Source organism: Atractosteus spatula, chromosome 8, assembly GCF_055471065.1.
Source record: "Atractosteus spatula isolate fAtrSpa1 chromosome 8, fAtrSpa1.hap1, whole genome shotgun sequence".
Taxonomy (NCBI): Eukaryota; Metazoa; Chordata; class Actinopteri; order Semionotiformes; family Lepisosteidae; genus Atractosteus; species Atractosteus spatula.
Window position 1 is genome coordinate 39,122,065 of NC_142713.1, and position 25,847 is coordinate 39,147,911.

At 40.4% G+C, this 25,847-nt stretch overlaps 2 protein-coding genes across 3 annotated transcripts; one reads left to right on the plus strand and one right to left on the minus strand.

Annotated features, from left to right (window-relative positions):
• Positions 1 to 7,943, minus strand: zc3hc1 (zinc finger, C3HC-type containing 1). The gene is made up of 11 exons (XM_088923209.1): positions 7,718 to 7,943; positions 7,276 to 7,480; positions 5,764 to 5,866; positions 5,256 to 5,406; positions 4,931 to 5,014; positions 4,005 to 4,132; positions 3,290 to 3,438; positions 2,629 to 2,872; positions 1,776 to 1,985; positions 1,456 to 1,683; positions 1 to 1,097 (listed from the first exon to the last, which is right to left on the minus strand). Exons 2-11 carry the CDS (start codon positions 7,407 to 7,409, stop codon positions 1,026 to 1,028), a joined length of 1,503 nt encoding a protein of 500 aa, XP_088779335.1. The 5' UTR covers positions 7,410 to 7,480; positions 7,718 to 7,943; the 3' UTR covers positions 1 to 1,025.
• A 59-nt stretch (positions 7,944 to 8,002) lies between these two features.
• klhdc10 (kelch domain containing 10) lies at positions 8,003 to 24,349 on the plus strand. 2 transcript variants are annotated; one of them, XM_088924117.1, is made up of 10 exons: positions 8,017 to 8,227; positions 13,975 to 14,067; positions 17,383 to 17,604; positions 18,649 to 18,803; positions 18,936 to 19,084; positions 19,298 to 19,382; positions 20,004 to 20,070; positions 20,458 to 20,505; positions 20,778 to 20,917; positions 21,091 to 24,349. In XM_088924117.1, exons 1-10 carry the CDS (start codon positions 8,134 to 8,136, stop codon positions 21,298 to 21,300), a joined length of 1,263 nt encoding a protein of 420 aa, XP_088780243.1. In that variant the 5' UTR covers positions 8,017 to 8,133; the 3' UTR covers positions 21,301 to 24,349. The 2 variants fall into 2 exon arrangements, with proteins under 2 accessions (XP_088780245.1, XP_088780243.1); XM_088924119.1 differs by lacking the exon at positions 13,975 to 14,067 and having other exon boundaries at positions 8,003 to 8,227.
• The last annotated feature ends 1,498 nt before the right edge of the window (positions 24,350 to 25,847 follow it).

Sequence of the window (25,847 nt, forward strand, 5' to 3'; positions counted from 1 at the left end):
GTCAGTATACTAAACTTTTAATTTGGATTTCATCATCTTTTTATTACCAAGCATGGAAAACAGAAACTACATTTTCCAGACATTCAATAACCTCTGTTGAAACCAAATTTTAAACTTGATTGTTCAGAATATTAAATTGTGTCTTTTTGGAACTCATCAAAACCTATTTCTTCCTATTCTTTTTAAAAAGAAGAAGTATGATAAATGCACATCTGCATAAGAACTACCATTACAACAAAACAGCACTTACATAGAAATCCATATCATTTGGAATGCAATTTTTAAACTGCTAACTTACACAAGCCTCTATAAAAGATTTATCTTCATGGCACATTAGTATCTGAATGATGAGATGAACAATTCAGAACGTAGTTTACAGATACCTTTGATGTGGATCTTAAACTAATAAAATCTTCACTTTAATGTGAAAGTTTAAACTAATGTTTAGTTTCATGGTTACTGAACAGAGATCCAGTTTCAGGGTATTTTATTTCTTTCAATGTTTTAAGCTAAAACAATACATAAAACTGTTTAGTGACCGTAGAACAAGAAAGTGTCCCCTGGTTTTCTGTGGAGTGCTGTTTAGAGTCATCACTGTAGTAAGTTAACAGACTAGATGTTCTCATAGAATGTATGTATGTATGAAGGGCTGGACAAAAACCAGCCATCTTTCAAGGCAAAGTCAGCTGTTTTCTTGTGTAAACAGTAACAAATCTCTCTGGCAAGAAGTGACTGTACGACCAAAAGCTACTGGTGAGTGAGAGATAAACATGACTGCTACAACTTGCTTCTTACATCCCTTCTCTCTAGGAGAAAGATTAACGAGGATCATGTGTTTTTCCCAGGAAAACGCACTCTTCACAGGACAAGTAAACAAGGTTTTCCCGATTGCAAAAAAAAAAACGCTATCAAAATTACACAGTCTACTATCAAAGGCAGACCTCTAACTTCCCAGTCAAAAAGACCACAAAGGTTGAAGAAAAAGTAAACCAACATCGAGTACCACTGTCCTCCGTCTTGGGAATCTACTGGGAAGAAGAAGACACTTGCCACTGCCGGAATATCTTAAAAACCCTCTTTGATTTGTCATGGAGACCCTAGAGAACACCAAAAAGGGGAGAGTTACAAACTGTACTGCCTTTAAAAGTAATGTTAATGGATTCAGAACACACACTGGTGAAAAATCATTGCATAACAAAACAATGCCCTCCGTGTTCACCAAACAATGAAACACATATCCTTGTGATATCCTTGGCTAAATAAGAAATACTTTCTATGCAGTTAAAACACTGTAAAACATATCTAGGCTATAAGTATATATATATATTCCTCAGTGGCAGTTCTAATTTGATGTTTTTGAGCCTTCAGAAACTAATAAATTCACCTATTAAGATGTGAGTGTTATTATTATTGGAGTCGCTCTCGCAGTCTTTAGCTTTAAACTGATCATCATACCTGCGAGGTACAAGTCTCCTGCGGGTTGGCGGATTTCTTCATGGCCAGAAAAGTGTCCAGGGCTGCTTTCCAGCCTGGCTGGGGGATGTCTGGGCTTTGTGGTGTCGAGGGTGGCTCATCAGAGGATGCGGGGTCCCTCCCAGTTTCCACTTCTGCCACACTGACCCAGGGACACCAGTCCCTGTGCTGGGCAACAGGGTTAAACACACTCCTGCTGGTGGTGGTGTCCTAAACAGCGCAGAGCAGTACTTAGTTTCACCTACGTCAGAAAGGCCACTCGTGCAGCCTGAAACACTGCACAGCACTTCGACTGTCCTTACCGTGCTGCTAGCAGAGGACAGGCGTGAGCGCTTGGCTCTCCGCTGGGGGCTGGAGGGCACCTCGCCGCCCACTAGGCCCGCCTCTCCCTGACCTCGGCTGCGCGTCACCGGCCTCTTGCCCCTCGCCAGGGGGCTGGGCGAGTCCTCGCTGGGGCTGGGCGAGTCCCGACTGCGGGTTCGGAAAACCAGCGGAGACGGGCTGCTGTCAGTCTGCAATCACAATGTAAAGACCAGTTAAAGCCACAGGGGTCCAGAGGAAACAGACGGGCTTGGGTGCAGATGTGGAAGAAGAAACCTAATACTTAAAGTAGCACCTAGGTCACACATAAAAAACAGTCTTTAGAACTGTCTCGACTCGACTTCGTTCCTGAAGGTCAAAGTGTCTCCTGGTTTCTGGTTCAACTTGAAAAATCAATTAAACAATGAACCTCATTAGTTCCATACTAAGACTGTTCTTTTCCTAACAGGTTTTTGCAGATGCTTATTCAAATCTTCCACTTTAAGTTATAAAACACTTCCAAGCCTGATTAAAAGTAGGTAGTTGAAGTAGGTAGTTAATCAAATAATTAGAGATTAATTCCTGTCTGACAATGTAAAAAACAATGTTTCAGGGTTGTGGAGCCATCTTGTGTTGTGTTGATGCAGCTTTTCACTCTGTTTAGATCTATTAGATCTGATTTTCTAAGTGAATCAAAAATCAGAAGACGCTAGACCCTGCAGACATTGAGATTGAGGCCTCTGTTTTATTCATTTGTAAAGAAAAGCACTGACTGTTGGTGCATACGCCTTCATTGAAAATCATACTCATCCATTTTAAACAGAGGAAGGAATAAAGTCAGTGTCAGAAGCGTACGTGCTCAGAGACATGTGACCGCGTGGCGTCCTGGCTGCGCAGTACCATCCTACAAGGGGAGGTGGAGGTGGGCGTCAGTCTGTCCCCTCGACCATCATGGCTGGACACCGGGGTTGAGGTCATGCTAAGAGAGCTGTCCCCTTCACAGGCCACCCCCTCAATCTGCTGGAAACCCCACAGCCCCACCTTGCGCATACAGTAGGAGCAGGCGAGCACTGGGAGGTGCAGGGAGTCAAGAGCTGGACTGCAGAAGCAGAAACACACTGTGAGGACACAGTACCATTTGAAAGGGCACACCACTAATTCCCTACTTGGCTTACAAAGTTTCTCAAGAGTATTATTGTTTGAAAACAACTTTATTTTCCTTTTCCTTGATTTGCCAATCAATCCTGTTGTTTTACCATCAGATTCCACAAACGGAGAATCATTCAATAACACCGTTACACTACAAAGTGATGTGTGGGAAATATATTAGGAACACCACTGGGACGTTTTTAATTATCTTACTGTAAAATGGAACTTTACAAAACAAAGTTATTTTTCTTCTCATTTTAGATTTTGATTCTAACAGCACCCATTCCCACATTTCTGTCACTCAGTCTCCACCACAAAGCCAAAAACATGATTTTAACTTCGAAGGGCAGCTCTCGTTTTCTCTTACCTGGCTGCCCAGCCACAGAGGGCCACAATGCAGGCTGCCACCTGTACGGAGAGGGGATCCGTGCTTATCTTGAGAGGGGACCCCCCCTCCTTGTTCAGCTCGTCCTCAGTCAGCTGCAGGAGATCACCGACTGCATCTTCTGTTAGAGACTAGAAAGGACCAACATCTCATCAACACAAACTGTTTGTTATGTGTGAAGGCAACACATAAGGGAAGTGAAATGTATTTTTTTCATTCTGCAGCAACATAGGGTAGGAAATGGGATATGAGAGAACACACAAACTGTTACAAAATGGAAAAGATCTCATTTTATTAAATGTATAGTACAAGTCTTGCATTTTAGGTGCTCTTTCGTAAAGGCTCCTTTATGCATATCATTCAGTTTCTGAAGAAATCTACAGACATTCTGCTCATCATCAATTCATTTTGGTATCACTATCTGATGGAAAAACAGGTTGTTTTTAAAATGACAAATTTATGAAGACTGTACCTAGAAAATAACTCAGGCCCGCGGGTTCATGAATTATTTGGACAGTGCACTGAGGCTGGATGCTAGATGCAGAAGGAATCCAATACATCTGATTGCGGTTGTGCGCTTCTAGACCCCAAAGTGTTGCATACATTTTTCAAAGCAAGAGTGAGCCAGTCAGACCTATTTTGTTTGTGAAATCTTTCCATTTATTTCAGCTTCGTAAGCAAAGAGAAGGAAACTCACCATGTTTTTGAGATCGTCAGGCTTCATGGATGGTAGCTGTAGCTCCAGCAGACATGAGCTCTTGAATCGGTCCAGAAAGGCCCTAAACAGCACTGCAGGCTCACTGATGGGAAGGGTCCAAAACCGATCTAATGCAGAAACATTATTACACAGGCCACCAGCTGAGCAATGACAATAGTAATTTTAACTACTTTTGTTCTATTATATCACATAGATTTTATTACAAAACGCAATCAATACATGCAATTCAGAGTGCTTCTGTTAATCTGTAAATGCCAATCAGAGGGGGTTTCAAAACTCCCTTGCTGATTGAGACTGAAGCCGTTAGTCAGCAAGAGTGGAAAACAAAGTTTCACTTTAATAAGCATTAGTGCAAACAAAATAAAGGAAATGTATTGCCTGGCAACACATTATGTTACTAACTGATGTTTCTCACAGACATGTTGTTTCTTCTCCAAAAACATGGGACTGAGTCAAATACTTTAACAGGTACACCCTGGACAGGACACCAGTTCATCACAGGGCACGCACAGACACAAACACACACCAGGGACAATTCTCCTACAAGTACGTTTTTGCACTGTTGAAGGTAACCCATGTAAACATGGGGAAAGAATATAAACTCCTTTTTTCCCCCCATTATAAAACGCATTCATGCAGATAACAGTTTTTAAGTACACAAAGAACCATTTAAATGTGAAGATTCAAAGTAAAAATGCAGGATAACCGTCAAAAACAGGAACAATATTAACACTTAAGAATTGGAAAATACAAACCATTTGAGAAATCTGATTTTTTATTAAAAAGATGTTAAGGAAATTAATATTTACTTAATTCGCCTTGAATGACTAAAACATGATATATATGTCTATGATGAAAACAGACTAAGATACAGGAACAGTGAATCAATTAACAAATCCCTTTACCTGGGCTTGGAAAGTCAGGCCAAAAGCAAAACTTTTCATGGTGCATTTGTAAAGATTTCTTTAGCTCTGATATTCGTTCTTTATCTACAAGAAACAAAAAATAGTAAACAAAATGTGAGATATTACAACTGACTAAAATGAAATATTCTTTTAAAATAGTGATAGAAAATAGAAATCTATTACAAATACAAATGGGATGATATTGACTTGATCTCAGTTTAAATACAATTTCTTTCTCTTGCTTTCATTTACGGTTTTGTCCATGAGCAATCTTAATTTCCTGTACTTGCAACAGATATAGTCATGAAACAAAGGAAAACCTTACATTTCTGAAGATCCTGTGTGGGTTGCAGAGATGCACAGAGGAATGCCTGGCAGCTTGGACATTTCAGCATGTCACATTCTACATTGGTCCAACCATACCTTGCACACCTCAAGGGGGAAAGATCATGAGGCTTTCCAGCCCATTTCAAAGAGTACACGCAGTTAAGAAAAACACTGAAATACAAATGGCAAAATATGCTGCAGATACCAAAAGGCAAAAATGAAATAATAAGTACTCTAATATGTCTGAAGTTAATTTAAAATGGTTGATTTGTCTGAGAGTACAATGTCTATACATTTTTGTACGAAGGCCTATTGCCATGTAAATATCATGTATAGTCAATTTCATAATCACATTACCTGCTATTTCTGATTTGCCCTTTGATTAACAAATCATTTTAGCATAGCATACGTTATTCAGGCAAAGTGAGGATGAACAATAAGAATACTTCAGTTTTTTTCTCCAAAAGGATGTACAGCGTAGATTACAAAATGCACGTGAAGGATATCGTATACGTCTCCACTCTTGAGAAAAATCCTTCTTTGCTCGTGGCCTCACATGGAAGGTGGGCGACGCCATTTGGAGCTTCTGGTTCCGTCACCTGCTCCTCACTGAAATGCAAAGTCAGGTGTGAATTTACATACAGAGAAGTCAATTATTTTATTTTCTCAGCATATAACTGGGATCTTTAGACATCTGACTTTGAGAGATTGTGGTTAAGAGTCAAAAACATCAAGAAGTTAAATAAATCATTTCAGCAGCTTACAGCTAAAATAATAATATTAATAGACATTCATCTAATTTATATAGCCCCCTTGTGCAATAATCTAAGAGAAACAGGTACCCGCATACAGAAAGAGTAAATGAAATAGAATTAATAGCTAGAGTATATTTAGGATTTGAAAGTGTTAACTGACTTGTAAGATCTGTTATGGGCTGGGAGAACATAGTCCTGCAGCAACAGAACAGAAAAAGTGAAGTTTCTCATTTTTATTATGAATGTCGACTGTTTTAAAACATAAAAAGAGGAATATGCCATTTCCATAGAATAACACACACTTTTTCAAGAGAAAACAAGGGCTCTGAAATCTTTTTCTTCATATTGGGGATAGGATCCAACTGACATTCTTATATTGGAGACTGTAAATAAAATTGTCCTTACAGTTTTCTTTCCTAGTTGTTGACATTGTTTCCAGCGTTTTCTTTGCATGCAAGAGGAAATACAATGGAAATACTAGTTTCCACCTGCACGCATTGGGAGACCTGATGTAAGTAGGCAAATCCACTGTGTGCTTCACTATATGGCACCATATTCTGTGTGGAGTTTGCACTTCATTTTCCATTTGTAACCAGAGAATGCCCAATAAGTGAAAGACAAAACGAAGACTTGGTGTTTCTTCATTGCATGTGCTCTTGTGCCAACATAACGAGCATGCCAAGCTAAAGGGGTTTTCATTTCTATAATACCTTTAACAACAGGAGCTGCTTAATGTACATTCAATATAACAGGTAAAGGTTTATTCCATGCTGAAAGGAAAAGAGACAAAACGCCTGAAGAAGGCTCCACAGCAGAAATGTTGTCTAATAAACCTTTATGTGTTCCTTTGCAGCCTACGCTTGATGACGCAGCTACCTACTTGAAATACATTCAATATGACGCCTAGCTCTAGGCTGTACACTCCACCGTATCAAGTTATTTCCACCATAACATAGTACTTAAATGTATTGTTTCTAAACTACAAAAGCAATGAGGACACTTTGAGATTGGTCATATTTTAAAATCTGTGCACGTTTTGCATTACAACTACTAGAAATAGACCTAATTTGAGTTTCACATCTAGCACCTTCGCCGTAAAAACTACACATAACAGTATCACGAATCACCTGGATTCCATTCCGGGCCTCTGGAAATCGAGACCCGAGATGGTGCAGTTCTGCCTGGACTACATTCATTGAGAGGCCTTCCACACTGTTTTTCCAGTCAAACGAAATTAAAGCAACAGAAATACGTGTAACTCACCTATCCAATCTGTTATCTTCCAAAGCAATTCCGTCATTCAGTAGTTCGCGAACTTTCTGGGGAGTTACTTGCGGAGATTTTAATTTTCCCGAAGAGCTTTCAGCACCATCTCCACCGCCGCTGAGCGCTGCCATGTTCGAGTGCGCCCCTCACTCACTTCCGTCGAAACACAAATACCGCCACCGCCGAGGTATTAACGTTCCGCCTGCGAAGTACAGAGAAGACTCGTTTTGGACTTAAATACCAGCTATATGTCAGGCTATTTCCGAGAAAATTTTCCATACATCTAGTTTGTGTTTCGTACATCATTGTGGTGTGTATCTACTGTAAATCATTTAAACGCACACGTATTGTTCTATTACTAAACGGGTTACAGGCAGTGCAGACTAGTTGGATTTAGGTGGCTTTTCTATTGTAGATGTTCAAGATAAAAGGCCGTCACCTCAAGAGTTTTGATAAACATTGCGACTCATCAAATAAAAATAGTGCATGGCGAATGATGGCACAAAACCTGCCCCCAGTTCATTCCACGTTAACACGGGAAAAAAACACCTTCATTGGGGGTAATCTATAACGTATGACCGCCATCTATCCATCCCGAAGAGTTTTTTTTATCGCTGCCAAGGTACCATACACCCCCTCCAGCTCCCCTGTCCCGACGTCGCAACAAGGAGCGCCCTGATTGGCTCTCTGTATTTAAGACCGCTGTGGAGTGGTGTGGGGTTTTGTCGGCGAAAGGGGCTGAGTTGTTGTAGTGTGTTTGGTGCCAAACCAGCACTGCAAAGGGTTTGTGGTGTTTTTGACATTCGTGTTCAGACGCAGGCAGGCTGAGTAATTTTTTTATTATTATTTTTGAACATGTCAGCGACAGAAGGTGCCGAAAATAGCCGTTGCCTGGACCAGCTGAATAAATTTGAGAAACTGTCAGGGAGGCCTCCGCTGAGAGCCGCAGGTCAGTTTAAAAAAAAAAACCTTGCCATGTTTAATCGCAACACTGGTCATCTGTTAAACTGCGCAGTGTAACAGGAAATGAATCGGTGCTTCAGTTTCTTAAATAAACCTCTCTTGGTTTCGGCACCAGAACCTGTGCAGCAAATCTATACTAGGGGGTAGCAGGTGTACCATTGTGGGTATTGTCTGCAGCTGAAATGCGAGTACTGAAAAAAATGAACCCGTACAGTTATTTGCAGATTGAACAGAAGACGCTGTATTTTGGGGGTGTTTGTGCTTTCGCTTGACCCATCACTGTAAAATGGCTGCACGTATTTGTAAGGCCGGCGGTTTCTTAACGTATTAAAGAGAAAATGCAAAGTTTTAAGAAGTCTAAAATGTCTTAAATGTCCCTGATCTTGAAAACGGCCACCGACTTCACGCAGCTCGGTGATCTGTTTCAGCTGCGGCAGGGGATTGCTGAAATGGTCGCTTTGATTCGGCTGTCAGTTACTGAATCGCACGTTTTAGCCATGCGTTATGCTTTGGCTATGTTGAAACAGCGGTTTTGCTGAAAGTCAATTTCACTGTTGACACGTCCGGTTTAGTTAAGACGGCTGTGGGTTGGGGGGGGGGCTTTATTTTGCTGCTTAAATGTGGGCTCGCCCTGCCATCACAGAAACAATCACCGTATTTGAGATGGTGTGACGAATTCACGCCTTCTTCGCCGTTTCAAGTGTAAGGCAGTATTACCTCTTGCTTCAAGGAAGTGATTTTTAATTCTCGTCGTCCAAAACGTAAGCGGTATCTGAGATCGCAGCGATCATTTGAAAACGGATGTTGGCTGAGAACCCCGCAGTGTGGTAAGTGCGTGACTGGCTTGAACTGTCACTGTCAGTTGACAGTATGGACGAAGTGGAGAATTTGTGAAGGTGTGATCACTGGCGTCGTGCCTGCGAACACTTGGCTAGTTGCTACTAACGTCTTCCTGGAGGAGTGCACTTGTTTTTAATGGACCGTGGTTTACATACCGAGAGCCATTAAAACGAAGGAGTACTGGCTCAGATACTCAGTTCTTGCGTTTTTAAGTGTTAACTATATAACCTTAAGTAAATCGGGGTTCCCCCCTAACGTCCAAATATGCAGTGGCTCAGGGAGATGCTTGACTTGTCTTGAGCGGAGATTGGCGTTAATCATGGCCTAGCGGTTAGAGCCATCCAGTGATCAGATTCGGATAAAATGGTTAGGGATTTTTACTGTTTGACTTTTTTAAGGATAAGGATCTGGGAGCTCTCCAGTGTGCAGTAGTGGTAAGGGCTCTGAACTGTTAACTGGAAAGCTCCGTTTTCAAACCTCCAGTGTGACCCCTGATATAGTAGCACCTTCAGCAAGGCGCTTCTGTAAACACTCAGCTGTATAAGTGGCTGCAGACATTTTTGAAAGCAAGTGACACAGGAGAACATTGGTGTTTTTGTTTCCCAAGGTTTCCCTCTTTCCACAACTACAGTATACAGTAGCTCTGTATCGGATTGCATTCACTCTTTCTCAGTATAGATGACGAATTATGCAATCCCATCATGAATTTTGCACCTGAAAACACATTAGGAATTATGTATAATCATGAGGTCCAGTGAATTGTTCCATTATGCACAGGTGGTAAACCTTGAAAGTCCTACATTTTGAAGGTCTTGAATTTGGGGAGAAGCTATTAACCCTTTTTCCTACTGGAATACAGTTAATAGTACCGTCTTTGTATTCTCTGTGTGAGGTTGACCAAAGCAGCTTGTTTTTAAACCCGTGATGAGGCAGAGTTGCTCAGTGTTACAGGAATACCTAGAAATGGAAATAACTTTATATCCCCACCAGCAATGTTTGACTGTGGTGTCTAGGAGTTTGATTTTAAAACGATCAAAAGTGCTTTCACACCCTCAGATTATTATTAATCCTTGACTGTCTAATACTGTTTGAGCACTGAAGTTTAGAACTACCATTAATCAAGGTCTGCAAACCCCTCTTTGACAATGAGGGAAATTAAAAAAACAAATCCATGTTAAAACGTTTTTCCTCTCACACCTTTGGCAGTTTGTCTCATGCCTCTTTGTATTTTTACAAAAACATAATGAGTGCTTTTTGTACACAAAGTTTAACCATGTAATGCTTAAATATTAATGTCTTCAGACAGTTGTGAGAACTGGAATCTTATTGTGATGTATGGGATCACAGCTCACTTAAATGAAGCGTGTATTCTACCCAAATTCTGATTGAAGTGGAAACAATATGAAAATATTTTTTATGCATGTGTTCCAAGTTTAATCATTTATTCAGACAGCTTACTTTTCAAGACAAATTAACACATTTCCTTACAAATGTAGTGAAACATGCATACCTTAAAGTTGGAATAATTGAGCATGATAATCTGCAATGAATCAAATACTTGGGTATTTAATTAATAATTCTACTATAGCATATCTTGCGTTTGTCCCCATTTTAATTCATAACGGCCTGGTTAATTTTGACTAGTGTCTTGGTCATTGGAGTTCTGTTGGTTTGTTCTTTGAACTTCAAGGAATTCAGATGTTGCTGGGTGCCTCCTGTTAAATGCAACCAAAGGTGACAAGTGAGGTCCACCCAGGAACCGTGCAGAAGTCTCAGCGTTAATTTAAGATGTTGTTTTTTTTCTATAACAGCCTGGTCTCATCCAGACAACTTCGGTTCAGCTCCCACCCTCAAAGCACGAGGGCGTTAGTGACTTGGCTGCGTGCCGGTGTTCAGCAGCTGAGCCGGCAAAGGAGCCGTGCGTGGAAGCTAGCGAAACCCACTGCGCAAGCTGCCGGTTTCTCTGTTGGTCTAAGGTGCTAGCTGTGGAACTTTGTGAACAATATCGCCTAATATATCAATATCTCGCAGTATACAATATGTAATAACATTGCACCATGCAAATTAGCGTTGTCTCCAACAACAGTAGACTATCATCGCACTCCTCTTTGTGCGAAGGAATTAATATATTGAACAGCAGTGCGCAAGAAACGTGTCATTTGAAGGGAGGTCAAACGGTATTTCTGTGTAGATTTGCACCGACATGAAAGATCTGGGAATGCCAAAAAAAAGTGAAGAACAATTCTAGGACGGCACACAAGCTATAATAGCAAAACAGACAAACTGCATTAAAACTATGCAATTCCAAATTCAAATGTATTTGATTGTAAGCACAGTCTGAAAGCTTTTGAGGGTTTTGTGCTTAAAGACCAACACTAAGAGTAAGGCAACCGTATGCGTAAGTCTTACTGTCAAGTCGTCTTAAATGTATTCTATTCAATGTGTAAAGAGTAGGCAAAAACTTGTGCAGTTGATGCTTCATCTGAAACGGAAGAAAAATAACATACATTTGTATATCAGTGTCATTTCTGCTTTTTACGGAAATGGTAAAAATGACACATTTAATACAGGAATGCTCCCTGACATGGTGTTCTACTCCATGTATGCAAAAGACCGTACTCATGCTCCTGTAGATTAATTATTCTGCACAGAGATGTGATATTCTGTTGAAGTCAATGCTGATTTGCATGGAACAATATTGCATATAATGTATATTGCAAGGTATTAATATAGTAGGCAGTATTCTTCACAAATTATTGTTTTAATGCAATGTTATCGCATATAAACACACAAAGTATCTAGTTTAACGCAATGTTATCTTGTTTAAATGCAATAGGTTTCTTTTCCAAATGCCAGTTATGCCATTTAAAGTGCTAATAAGCTTCAGTTCAGTTTATAGTCGCATACACAAGTGCAATGAAATGCTTATTTGCATATATGCACCAGTACGAAGTCAGCAGTTAACTTGTGTGTGTGGGTGATTTAAAGTGTACAATTGGAACGCATCTCTGGATTTCAGACTGCTTAAAGCATGTTGTTACAGGAGGAAAATGTATTGGGAGCTGGGGTGTCTCCTTACTAATAGAAATGCTAGTTATTTTCTGACAGATCATCAGGGTCGGTGAAAGACCAGCTTTACCAAAATAGAACTTCTGGTTGTTGTTACTGAAGTGCCTAACAGACTGGTTTCAGTTCATTTTTGCACTTTGAGGTCTGCTGTTGGTTAATCCTGCTCAGTTAATGTGCTAGGGGTGTCAGTCCTATTTTGGTTCTGTGTGCTTGCTAGAGATGTTTTTAGAGCCTAAAACATGTGCTAGATTTAATTCATTTTGTCACTTGTAATTAACCCGTATTAGGGTTTTGCACAGAGTAGTTTTGCCATTTGTTTTTGTGTGTTTGGTTGTTTTAAGAAAATAAAATGCTTGCATGGCAGTAAGGTACAAGAATACAATGTCCAAGTAGTGTATATAGTACTTGTATATAATGGCATCAAGCCATTCCATACTGTGCATTGTTGTGATATTACTAACAAAGCTCATTTCATTACTACCCATTAAATCACTTTTAAACAGTCTTAAGTGTTTCACCTGTCTGTGTTATGAAAGCAATCAAATTCCCAAATTCTACGAAAGGCTTGTTTCCATCAGGCCTACTTTATACTTTAAGGCAACTGTTTTAAACAAAATGGTAGCTAGCAGCCATGTGGTCCTGGAAGTTATATCCTGTTTTCAGTTTTGTTTATATGATGCTTTACTTGAGCAGCCTCTTGCTGGAGCTTGAAGGAAGTGGAAACAGTCACCAGCTTTAGGTTTTTGGGAATTCACATTTTTAATGACCTAACCTGGACTGTGAACAGGGACTCGGTCTTGAAGAAGCCTCAGCAGTGCCTCTATTTCCTGAGGTGCCTCAAACGATGGGGGATGCCAGTACCTGTGTTGGTGAACTTCTACCGCTGCACCATCGAGAGCGTCCTCAACGGGATCACTGTGTGGTACGGCAACACCATTTCTCGAGAGAGAAAGGCACTGCTGAGAATGGTGAATGTGGCCCAGGAGATCATCAGCTATGGTCTCACAGAGATTAAACAGCTCTATGAGGACTGCTGCTATGGTAGAATTCTGACCATCACAGAGGACAGTCACCACCCCGGGCATGAGCTCTTCACCCCACTGCCCTCAGGCAAAGAGATACAAGAGCAAACCGACACTTACCACTAGATTCTTCAATAGCTTAAATAGCAGTGTGATTGGCGATCACATATGGCCATGCCCCTCAGACCACACCTACATCATCTACCTCATTATACTTTCTTCCTTATTGCACATCTGCAGTCACTGTTTACACGTCTGCATTGTTTACATTCATACTGTTTACTTGTACATTGTCTACTGTTTGTTTGTGTGTTGTCTTGATGCACTATTTGCACTTTGTGTTTTTACACTTTTTAACAATCGAGAGACTTTCTGTAAGTAAGAATTCCCTTGTACCGGTTATGGCAATAAAGTTCAAGTAATATGTAGTGATAAAATATCTGGGTAAAAAACGTATTTGATGCACAAGATGAGTTCATGAGTTTAGAGGTCGATCTGTGGCCTGTTTTTGGCTTGCTGTGCAGGCAGGGTAGCGACTGTCCCTTGTAGTGAATCTCCCAGAAGCGTAAGCTCATGAGTGAGGAGCGGTAAGCACTAGGACTGCACTGAAATCCCAAGAGCCTCACCTGGCTTTGCTGCAAGGGATCTCCTTTGTGATTAAGCTGTATGTGCCCTTTTGAGGGCAATAAATAACTAGGGAGCTCCTTACCCTTCCTTGATGGCTGTGGTGTACTTTGTGTTTGTTTGCCATTGTCTTCCGCTGTCTGTGTGACTGACTCATTGCCGGTAATTGTGGTAACAGGCTCTAAGAAGAGAGTACGGTGGCTGCCGGCTCGGCGAATCTTCACTCAACCGTGCCCCAGCCTCAGGATCCCTAACAGGTTTTTGAGAGAAGGTGGGTAAGCAGCTGAAAAAGATGTGCAATTATGCTGTTGGTGAAAGAACATTCATGTATCCCTTCTCCCCTGCCTCATCCTTTTCTTTGGTCCAAGACATTCTTCTTCTGCACTCTTTTTTTCTTTGTCTGTTTGGCAGTCATGGGGCTTGTTTAATTATGAATGTTTGTTTAATGTATCAGTATGAGTGCAAGTGTCCTCTAACGCGACTTAGTGTCTTCCTCTTCCCAGTACATTTATCCTTTGCAAAGACCCCTGCTGCGTTGGCTTTCTAACAGTAAAGCAGTGCAGCAATTAGTGCTGCTCGTTTATTAATGCGGTGCCGCCGATTGATGTCAGGGGTTGGATAGGAGCCTTATCTCTGCCGTTTTTGGAAACTTGCGTAAATGTTTTTCTGTTACTTGTTTGATTAACAGGTTTCAATAGAAGGGTTTTAGAAGTGAAGTGATGTTGTGCTGCACTCTAATACACCATCAGGCCTCTTTTTTTTTAGATCACGGGAAAGGTGATGTACAGGTCGAAGGCGAGACCTGTTGGCTTCTCTCTTTCTAGGAGAGGTGTTAAGTTCAGGCCTGCTACAGCACTCGAAGCCAGGCACCTCTGTTGAAGTGGAGCCAAAGGTACAGGGACACAGATGGCGCTGTGGTAGTGGGCTGTCACCAGTGAAGGCTCGTGATAGTGCTGCATTTTGTGTACTGTTTCACAAACTGGAAGACAAGAATGCCCAGGGTAACCCAAGCTGAAAAACACTGAAGCTGATTCTGTGACCAGGATGGCCTAAGTAGCAGGTTAGCAGAGTGCCACGCAGAGCCGCCCGGGGTCGGCCAACGGGCAGCATCTGCCAGCTCCCGATGGGTGGGCAGGTTGGCACAGCATGTCTCCCTCATTAGGGTACACAAGCCTACAAAGATGCAATGGGAAATTCCAGATGAGTGGTACAGAAGAATATAAATTAGTCTTTTGTATTATAAATAATTTTAATAGTCAGTGTCCTTCATAAATCAAGAATATAAAGTAGGCACTTGTAAAAGTTTTACATTTTATAAAAGTACATCTTTAAGCTGCACCTGTCAGAGGCTGTAACACTTTTATTGTATACAAATGCTACTTTGATTTTTTTTTCTCCCTAAGTAGTGAGGTCCACCTTTTAATCTAGGAGAAATGGATTGTGGTCAAGACAAAGGAAGCTTGATCATATCTACCCTAAGATGCACTTTTTAAAAAATCTGCCCTTTCATTGTCCCAGATCTTCAAATTTCCCACTGCTTGACTGGCAAAAAAAAAGTCTAAATATCTGGTACTGTTAGTTCAGCCTTTTCTAATCAATGTTGTGCAGCTGCTGAAAGGATGGCTAGAAGGATGTCATGCTTGCGTATGAAAGCAGTTACACTGCCTCAGTTGAAGATGGGGAAATGGATGCAGTGCCAGGTGATCCCTCAGCTCGGCTCTGTAATCTCTATGCTTGCAGACTGTACCCTCTGTGGCTCGTGTTAATGGAACAAAGCTTTACAGCTATACTGTCCAAGCTGCAGTGATAGATCTCCCTGTACATTGGGCAAAAGGTATAGATTTCACATTGCTGCATCAATTGGATTGCATTGGACAAAGATGAAACCTTCTGTTTCATTGCAGTGCACGTGCAGTTATTCTGTCCAGTACAGATTTCATCAATACAATCATACAGATTTCAGTACTCTGACTTGATTAAGTGTAGGTGTTTGTGTAATTTCTGTCTGATGGTGAACAGTTGTCACACAAATACTATAGTGTTATGTAAAGAGCCATGTTTTTCATTGGTCTTGGCAGTCCTTTGTTAAAGTAGTCTTTGCTACAAAGAATCGGAATGAGTTCTGAGGAGCTGCCAAGACGCAGTGTGTGAAGAACTCATTTCTGCAGTTCTAAAGATATCTACGTTGTTACTGAGACAAGGGCAGCACTTGCCGTTAAGAGGCTATTTGAAATTACTTCATGAAGAATTAGAGGAAGTTGTATAAATAGTTGATCATGGACACTTATTTTGTTAGCACCTTACAGAAAGTATTCTTACTCTAATAACTTCTTAACTTGAATAACTAAATCTTCACTATTTGCTGAAGTGAACTTTCTAATGATGGTCTTAATTACACTTCAGTAAATAAGTGCTAGAGCAGTAGGGTACCAGCAAAGCCACTATTTGCAGGTGTGTTAACAGTAGAGATAGTTGCCGTGTATATCCAATTCATATTTGCATAGCTACCCTTGCATTTCTCTGCAGTGGTGATGATATGCCTACATTTAGCAGAGAATTTACTCCAGACTTGATTCATACTTGTATATGATGGTGGATTTTTCCTTTTTGTCATTTCTGATGCTAGCAATAAAAAAAATTGGTACTTTGGAAGACTACTGCTGTACCTAGTAGCCTTGTGACACATTGTAGTGTACGGTGCACCAGAACAGCATGTACTAGCAGACTGGTCTGCTCCATGGTCTTTCCATGTGATTGATTTGCAGTTGTCAAACCTATACAAGATTTAAGACCTCCCGAATGAAATTAAATGTTAATTCTGGTTTTAAAAGGATGCATTTCTGTGACAAGCTCATGTGTTGAGAAACCACTGTCCACTGCTGGAGGGGAAGTCCAGTGTGCCCAGAAACCTGCTTCTTGTATTGCCCAAGTTAAGCTTTCTTGTGCTTAAAACTTGTCAGCTGTCACATGGTATATAAGAGTTTCCATTTTCTTTTTTTTAAATGATTGGTCAGTGCTTTTAGGAGTGTACATTTTTCTAAAATTAGTTTTTGTTGACTTTTCTCAAAACTTAAAATTCAAGATGTTGCTGGTAAGAAAATGAGATGGTCAGGCAGACTGAAATGATGCAGTTATAGTTTTCCTAGCTTCCTTTGTTTTTTTCTGTTCAAAATGGGTGCTTGCAATTGAATTTGAAATTGAATCCAGTCATGTTGGCATGTTATGGTATGCCACATTAGTTTTTATAGAGACTATCAGGTCCAGTCTCACTTTTTGTGCATTAAATCACTCACCTCAGAATATCTGAATTTCAGTGTTTTTGTCAAGCATAAGTGCTGCTAGAATATATGGAACATAATTTTTTCTACATGCAGCAACATGCTAAAATTACCGTTTCTAAACCTAATGAAACTCGTCTTGCCTGTTAATGTGCCTGTGTGGGGATTTTGATCGGGATGTCTGTAACTGATGGAGGACTGCGTATGTGAAGTAATCCCCGATCTTGCCCATGCGCTTCTGGACGGTGTGAGGTAATGTGTGTAAAGGGGTTGGCTTCGCTCGTAATGCATCATTGCCCTGTCCTCAGGTCATCGTGCCCCCCCTGCCCGGAGTGGACACCGCTGTGTGGCGGACAACTCTAATCTGTATGTTTTTGGAGGATACAACCCTGACTATGATGAGTCGGGAGGCTCGGCTAACGAAGACTACCCCTTGTTTCGGGAGCTCTGGAGGTATCACTTTGCCACTGGAACTTGGCAGCAAATGAGAACAGAAGGCTACATGCCCACAGAGCTCGCCTCCATGTCGGGTAAGTACCCTTCTACCCAGAGCTTTTCTGTTTGACTCCAGGTGAAAGGGGGGTTGTTTGGTTTGTGTACAGTCTGATGTTGGCTAATGTATACTGATGGGGGAGGAAAAGAAACACAACACCTCCTCCTCCATACTCTGGCCCTCCCATCTGCGTGGAACAGGCTGAAGAGTGACTCCTCCGTGAAGAGAACCTGATGGCACTGCTGACGAGTCTATCGTAGCCTCTGTCTGGCCCAAGCCAGTCGGGTGTGACGTCTAGGAGGTGTGAGCAGAGGGCCTCTGACAGGTCACCTCGCTCTAAGGCCAGCAGCTTGGAGCCTCATTGTCATGTAATTGTCATGATATGGGCATCGTGTCTGCCGGCAGTTTCAGCAGCAGTACAGGTGGCAGATCTGAAACGATCTCTCAGATGGACCAGTCTATGTGTCGGTCCTGCTCTGGTGTGGTTGCTCGAGGGCGACCAGATCTTGGACGGTCATCTGTCCTGCCGATCTGCTGAAACCTTCTCTGCAGTCGGGACACAGTGGATCGGCTTACTCTGTAGTGTCCGGCAACGCCGGCACGTGACATGCCTGCCTGCAGCATGCCAATGGCCCTCTCCCTTGCTTCTGGTGACATTCGAGGCATTATGGAATGCACAGCAAACTGACTAAGTGTGGCTTTTTTCTTGCAGTTCCCTAAGCTTTGATTTAAGGCCTTTTTAAAGGTGACCTGATCAGGCATTGTTCCACCTGGACCTTGTTGGGTAAAGGTGCACCTAATGAGCTTTCATGTGATTGGCAAGTTGCAATGCCTCACTGCACAAGCTGTATTGCTGGTCAGAGGGCTTAAAACAAATTGACAACTTTTTGTGAAAGTGCATAAGCTATAACTGTAGTATTCTCATTCCAGAAAATATTGAGTTATCACAGAATATTATCACAGTTTCTGATCTTATCAATTTACAGTTCTAGTCTTCTAATAGCTTTTCTTCATCCTAAAATCCTTCCTTTATAAAGGGCTTGTATGTTAGTGTATTAAAATGAGCTCATTGGTCTTTCAGCTGTTCTACACGGAAACAACCTGCTGGTTTTTGGAGGCACTGGGATTCCGTTTGGCGAGAACAATGGAAATGATGTCCACGTCTGTAATGTGAAATACAAGCGGTGGTCTCTGCTCAACTGCCGAGGAAAGAAGCCCAACAGAATTTATGGACAGGTATATCGGTACAGCATTTACTTTTACTTTGATCTTTGATTAATGATGACTTGATGCTTGGAAATCTAAATGAAAGATGCAGAATAGAATCTAATTCTATATATATATCGGTATCTTGCCAACTTTTTTTAGGCGATGGCCATTATAAATGGCTACCTGTACGTCTTTGGAGGAACAACAGGCTACATTTACAGCACAGATCTGCACAGGCTGGACCTGACCACTCGGGAGTGGATTCATCTTAAACCTAACAACCCTCCTGATGACCTGCCTGAGGAAAGGTTAGTGCGTGGAGATATAAAAGAGACTTGCAGCTGATGCATGGTGGTCACATCTTTTTTCATACTCTTCCCTCTTGGTAGAGTATCAAAGCACTTGGATTGAGGAAACCTATAAGATTGTTTCATATTTGTTCATTCTGCTAATCACGACCCCTTTAGAAAAGGAGTGATTACAGCATATGAACAGTGATGAATGTCTTTCTATCTCCCAAGGTACAGACATGAAATAGCACATGATGGACAGAGGATATACATTCTAGGTGGAGGAACCTCTTGGACATCATACCCTTTAGATAAGGTACAGTATTGAAGTTGCACTCCTTAAAGGCAATCCCCTTGCAAGAATTACGGTTATCGGGGAAGCTCAGTGACTATCATCACATTTTCATTTTTTATAAGCACAAACTGTTTAACGTAGCATGATTCCGAATCTCTAAATTACGCCAGTTTAAGCAGGGTAACATCTGTCTTAACTTTGAGTGCACCACCATGACGGGGAATATCAGAGGGCAAGCCACACATGTTCACAACACCATGGATTGGAGCCATGTTGTCTTAACAGTGACAGTAGCTATTGGCTTTAGACCCTTATTGTTTTCCCATGAACTTTGCTGTTATTTCTTTTTGAAGAATGACCCTGGGTTTGACTAGTCTGTGATGTGATTGTGACCAGTGGTTAATCAGGGTCTTGAGTAAAGGAAGACAAGCTTGGTGTGGTTTTGGGGCTCAGCGTGTCAGTAGAGCACTAGTTGCAAAGCAGCTCGAGCTAGATCTCGAGGTGATGTAATTGAAGGTTACCAGATCCAGTAGCTGGAAGGGCAAAGTGAGATGGGGAAATTCTGACATGGTTATGGTTTAGGCATGGTTTCTGAATTACACCAGTTATAAAATAATGATCTAATGTTTTTGTAACCTCCAGATACACGCATACAATCTAGAGACCAATTCATGGGAAGAAATTGCAACCAAACCTCATGAAAAAATCGGTACAGTATATATATTTTTTTCAGTTCAGTTGAACGCTGGGCAATGAAAGCTAATGTTTTGAAACATTTGAGTCTGAATAAGTATCTCCCCATTGTGTTTACATGCTGATTTAGGCAGGATGTAACAGATTTTTCTCCCCCTCTAACTTTCAAGCAGAACACTTCTTGGAGCTATAATTTGTGGTAGTAATTTTAAAGCAGTAGTTATAGGTTCTCGTTTTGAAGGAAATATGAATCGGGCAAGAAAATTGAAATGCTTTATAACTGCATCACTACAACAGTAAATCATCTTTCCTGTAATAAGAGCCAGAGTGGTTTTACATCTAGTGTTAGTCCCTTTTTTCGAAGTTTGCTTGCCTTCTTATACAGTCATTTTCATTTTTCCAGGGTATCCTGCAGCAAGAAGGTGTCACAGCTGTGTACAGATAAGAAATAGTAAGTATAAAGTTTATTTCCAGTCACCTCTTGGTCTCATTAGAATACTTTCATTTTTTTTACATACTTTATTAAAATGAAAATTTGTGAAATAGGTACAGTAGAGACTTTCTGGCTCTTTTATACCTAAGAAATTTTAGTTCTATTGTTGCTTGTCTTTATTCCAATGTGTCTGTCTTGGGTGTTTAGAAAACCACAATCTTCCACTTGTTTCAACACTCTGCATAGCCTGAAACTGGTTTTCCTAAGGTTTAACTGCATTTATCTTTTAGATGTCTTTATATGTGGTGGTTATAATGGAGAACTGATCCTGGGGGATCTGTGGAAAATCAATTTACAGACCTTCCAGTGGACAAAACTCCCAGCGGTTATGCCTGAACCTGCCTATTTTCACTGTGCTGCTGTAACCCCTGTAAGTGAATTCCATTAGGAGTTTTTTGGTACAGATTTATTTCATTGAAACGTATAGCATATTGCCTTTGAAGTAGTTATGTTGAAGGACTACTGTGACAATCATGTTTAAAACTTTTTGATTGAGTGCTAACACCTTGACAGACTGTCTCTTCCTTTTCTTGTCTCTTGCAGGCTGGTTGTATGTACATCCATGGTGGCGTGGTAAATATTCATGAAAACAAGAGGACTGGCTCCTTGTTTAAGATTTGGTTAGTGGTACCGAGCTTGTTCGAACTGTGCTGGGAGAAACTTATTAAATACTTCCCACACCTGGCCCAGCTCTCAACAATGCAGCTCATAAACCTGGGTCTCACACAGGAACTGATCGAGAGATTGAAATAGGGACCTCCTGGCCAGGCTTCAGGATGAAACCGAACAGACAGCAGGGACAGACTGGGAGCAGAGTGCTGAAAGAACCTTTTTCAAAGATTTCTTTGGGCTGCCTTAAATGAAAACATTGGATGCCTTTTTGTTTGCACTTTTAATTATTTTTTTAAATTAAGTGGAATGTTTCAAGTCTATGGATTTGCTGCAACAAGTGGAGAACATTCATCCTTTTTACAGAACAACGCGTTCAGCTGGGGGATGACCCCAGGAACCTGCTTGACCTACTACGCTACTGGTGCAGTGTGTGTAACACTAGTGCAGTAGGACTAGTTCTAAACCTGTCTTTTTCTGTACGGCTGATCTGTGGCTTTTAAGAATGAAAACAACAGAAAAAGGGCAAGATAACCTGTACCAGGCTGCCAGGTTATTAACTTTTTACTATAACAGAAAATGTATATTGCTTGTAATATGTTACTCAGCTTGTCCTGATCTTGTCACATTCAGCTCTTCAAAACTGAGTGCATAAATGGAGTATAATTACTTGGGATACCCAGTAATGTGAAATCATTTGTCTTGATGTTTAGAAACCAGGACTTAAAAGGAGCCAAAACTGCAAGTTTGCAGGCATTATTTTGTGTGGGTTCTTCCATGTGTTTGGAAGGATCTGTACATGTACTAAAAAAAGAATTCCCACTAAGACTGTATGTCTTTAAGTGGACAGCTCTGGTTATTTTACTGTTGGAAAGCATTTTTACTGCACTTTTAAGTTATTTAACAGCATGGGACTTAATGAAAATTATACAACTGTGGAAGCTGTTTTTAGATCCTATTTTAAAGGCTTATCATATGATGGCACACGTGAAACTGACAGATCTGTGTTGCCTTTTTTTTTGTTGGCAATTTTGTGCAAAACAACATGCGTTGAAGCTTTTTTTTAAGGAGTTTGTAAATTTTGTCATAATACTGACAGCTCTATAGAGCAGCTTTGCAGAAGACTGATGCTGTTCAGCTACAAAACATCCATGATGTGAGGGTGCCACCCAAACCTTGATCTAGATGTTCTCTGTCTGCTTGTGGTAAATGTCTTGCATCTCCTCTTTATGGTCTTCCTGTCTTATTTTGTCTTGCCTCAGTCTTCCTTTTTATGCCTTTTATTAATCTTTACTGATACACCAAATCAAACATCACTGTGAACTTGGTGCTTGTTAGATCTATTTTTCCCCAAAGTATGTGTGTGTGGAGCAATGCATGGAAGTCCGAATGGCCTTTATTTGTATGGTTTTAAATGCAAATGATCTTCATATAGAAATTTAAGACCAATGTAAACTTTCTAAACGCACACTAAACATTTTTGGAGAAATTTCAGTGCCTTTTCCCCATTTAGTAAAATAATTTTAATTCAGTATCATTTAGTGTTTTTTTTTTAAAACAAATTGTGAAGTTAACGGTATTAGTATTTTAGATGTGCATCTAATTTGAGTTGGCTGGGGGAAGACAAAATGGGTCAGAAGCATTTTGACCTTTTTTCTTCAGGTGCATGTTCTCAGTGCTTCATAAAACTGGCTGTTAAGACGTACAGGAGATGTTCGTAGACCTTTTTCCAAGTGCTTGGGTGTTTGTCAGGCCTGAATGATGTGAATATTAGATATTCAGATGGTACACTAGCTGGCCAAGTGCACCTTTAGTTGAAATCTAAACTTTCACCTGGTAGTGGAGTTCATTCTTTGTGATTTAAGCTAACCTATGGGGCAGTATTAAAAATTCATTAAAGCCTCATGATCTATGAAATGAGGAACTTTAAAAGTCACTTTGCCCGTTTCTGTTGTTTTGTGCATTATAAGTAGAAACATGCAAATACCAGAATTACCAGTTAATCAATTGCTTAAGTTGACCACTAAGCCTTTTATTACTGTGAGCTTTTCTAATCTTTAAATTGATTTCTTTGAAAGGTTTTAAAGCTGCTAATATTTGGTTTCCTAAATCAATTTTTTCTCCCTTAAAAAGTGGTGTAGAACTACAAGTACTTAGGTTTAAAAGATGTTCAAAATATTTCCACAAAAGCAGTAATCATTATTTGCCTTTTTCTACTTTAATTTTAATTTGGAGGTTATGCCATTTTCTTTTATAAATTGTTTTGAATCCATATAGGACTAATGTATGGAAATAACCAACCTAGTGGATTATAGGTAGCCAGGCTTCGTAGATTTTAGCATTCATTCACAGCTGAAACAGAATAGAAATTTGTAGATGCCTTCCTCATGAGAACAATAAGGTTTAGGGAGAGTTAATATACTGTAATGTTCTAGTTCTGAAATTGATTTATAGGCATATTCATACACTGGGTGTGATGTTGATTGTGGGGGTTCAATTTTAGTTTTCAGCAATAAATTTTATACCACTTTCATTACAATTGTTTTGCTCAAAGCCACAATGTGTAAAGTTTAAACCACTTTATATTTGCATATAGTTCTGTTAGTTCACTGGCATTCCTTCCAAAGCGGCCAGGTGTGTACATTAAATCTGAGAATTTGACTATAGACTATTTTGTGGACAGATTATTGAAATGGATGTCATCTTTAGAACAGACCAGATATGGGCTTGGGTACAATGACTGTCTACCTGAAGGGCAGCTTTGTTATAGTGAAAGGAATGGTTAAATAGGCAGATGTGAAACGGGGCTATGAGTTCACACTGGTGGTCTGAACAAACTTCTTGAAACTATAGTATTTCTTTTCTCCAGCCCACAGGATACTTTACTCTTTGGGAGGCTTGTGTGTGTTTTTATTGGGTTTTGGATTTCTGAACCAATGCTTGGCTTTATGGCAAAAATGTACATGCCAAACCCTGTGCCTGCCTTTTTTTTTTATTCCCTTTTATATTGATGCATGTGAACTTGTTGTGCACGTATTCATAACTTGAATCATATTTTGGAAGGGGTGACTCTCTTTTACTGAATCCTTGCTGTGTGTAGAGAATGGTTTTAAGGCAATCACTAATTATATGTACTTGTGTAACTGTTATGTGTTTTGTTTGTCGATGATTCAATAAAGTAAAAATGCTATTTTATTTCCTGAAGGTCTGCATTTCATCCAGGATTACAAAACTGCATTGCAGTAACGGTGTATAGCCTTTTCTCAGCTTTTCTAAAATAAAATGGGGGGGGGGGCTTTTATTTTAACAGACCTGTTTACTTAAAGTACATTTTTTTTAAATCAGTGTTTGGTTTGTAAAATTTAAATTAGGCCCAATTGTAGCTGAAAACTTCAAGAAGTCTTCAAGCTCTCTAGAAAGCTGTCTAATTAAGGGACTTGAATCCCATCTAATTGAACATGTATACTGAGGCAGACCTGTCAATATGCATTGAAACACATCTACAATACAGTCTGCTCTAATCTCATTAAGCACAGTCTATGGATATAACTTTTTCTCATTGTTAATACACATCACTTGTTTTATGATCCACCCACACCCTCCATCAAGGCTGGGTGGTTTATGGTATTTCAACCAGCTGTTGGTGGCAGCCATAGAGGGCAGAATTACTAATGTAATCCTGTCTGTAAAAAGGAAGACCGCACAATAAACCCAATTATTTACAGACCAATCTATGTAGTAATAAGATCGTAGAGGACAGTCTTGGGAAAGGAAAAATAGGTCTTGTTTAACTTGTTGCTGTGAGCTACTATTCATTGAGCTAGATGGGTCAAAGGGCCTCCATCTTCTGTTTTAATTCAAGAAGATTAGGGAAAGGCCTTTGTGTCAATGCCCCTTCTATTGAAAATTCAATTTACATATCTAAACTACCATTGGGTAGTTCCTAAACATGAGGTTAAGGGACAAATTTGCAACTGAGGTACTTGAGTGGGTTGAATGTGAGATTCTTGATAATGTAAGAATTATTTTATTATACACTTATGTACAATTTCATGGTCGTAGGGCCTACCCTCCACTGCCACCGATGTGACAGCAGCCAGGGTACCAGTACACTCTCAGTACATCAGTTATCGGTGGGGAGGAGAACAGAGTAAAGAAGTCACTTAATAGATTATTAGGAGGCCATAAAAGCCAATAGGAAATTGTGCAAGAACACAAGATAACATTCATTCTTTTTGAGAAATGCCCTGGGATTTTTAATGACCACATCCACTTGGGATTTCAGTTTTACATCTCATTTAGAGGACAGTGCTTTTTTTTTTTTACACAGTAGTGTCCCTGTCTCTATATTGGGGCAATAGGACCCACACAGACTGCAGGGTGAGCACCCCCCTATTGGTCCAGTAACACCTCTTCCCGTTTACAGCTGCTTAGCTTCTGTAGGTTGCCAGTTTTGAGTTGTAAGGTGATACAGCTGCTGTGCTTAAGACACAACCTACGGATGAACCTGTAATGGGTTTGTAAACTTTACTCCATAACTTACATGCATCTTTGAGCTCTTTGCCAGATATTTAACACCATAGTCCTGGGCAACCCCCTACCCCGCCACCTGTATCTTTACACTTGGATCAGGTTGTGTTTCATGGAGGAATCTGCAATAATCCTCACTGCAACTCTGATACCTGCATGGG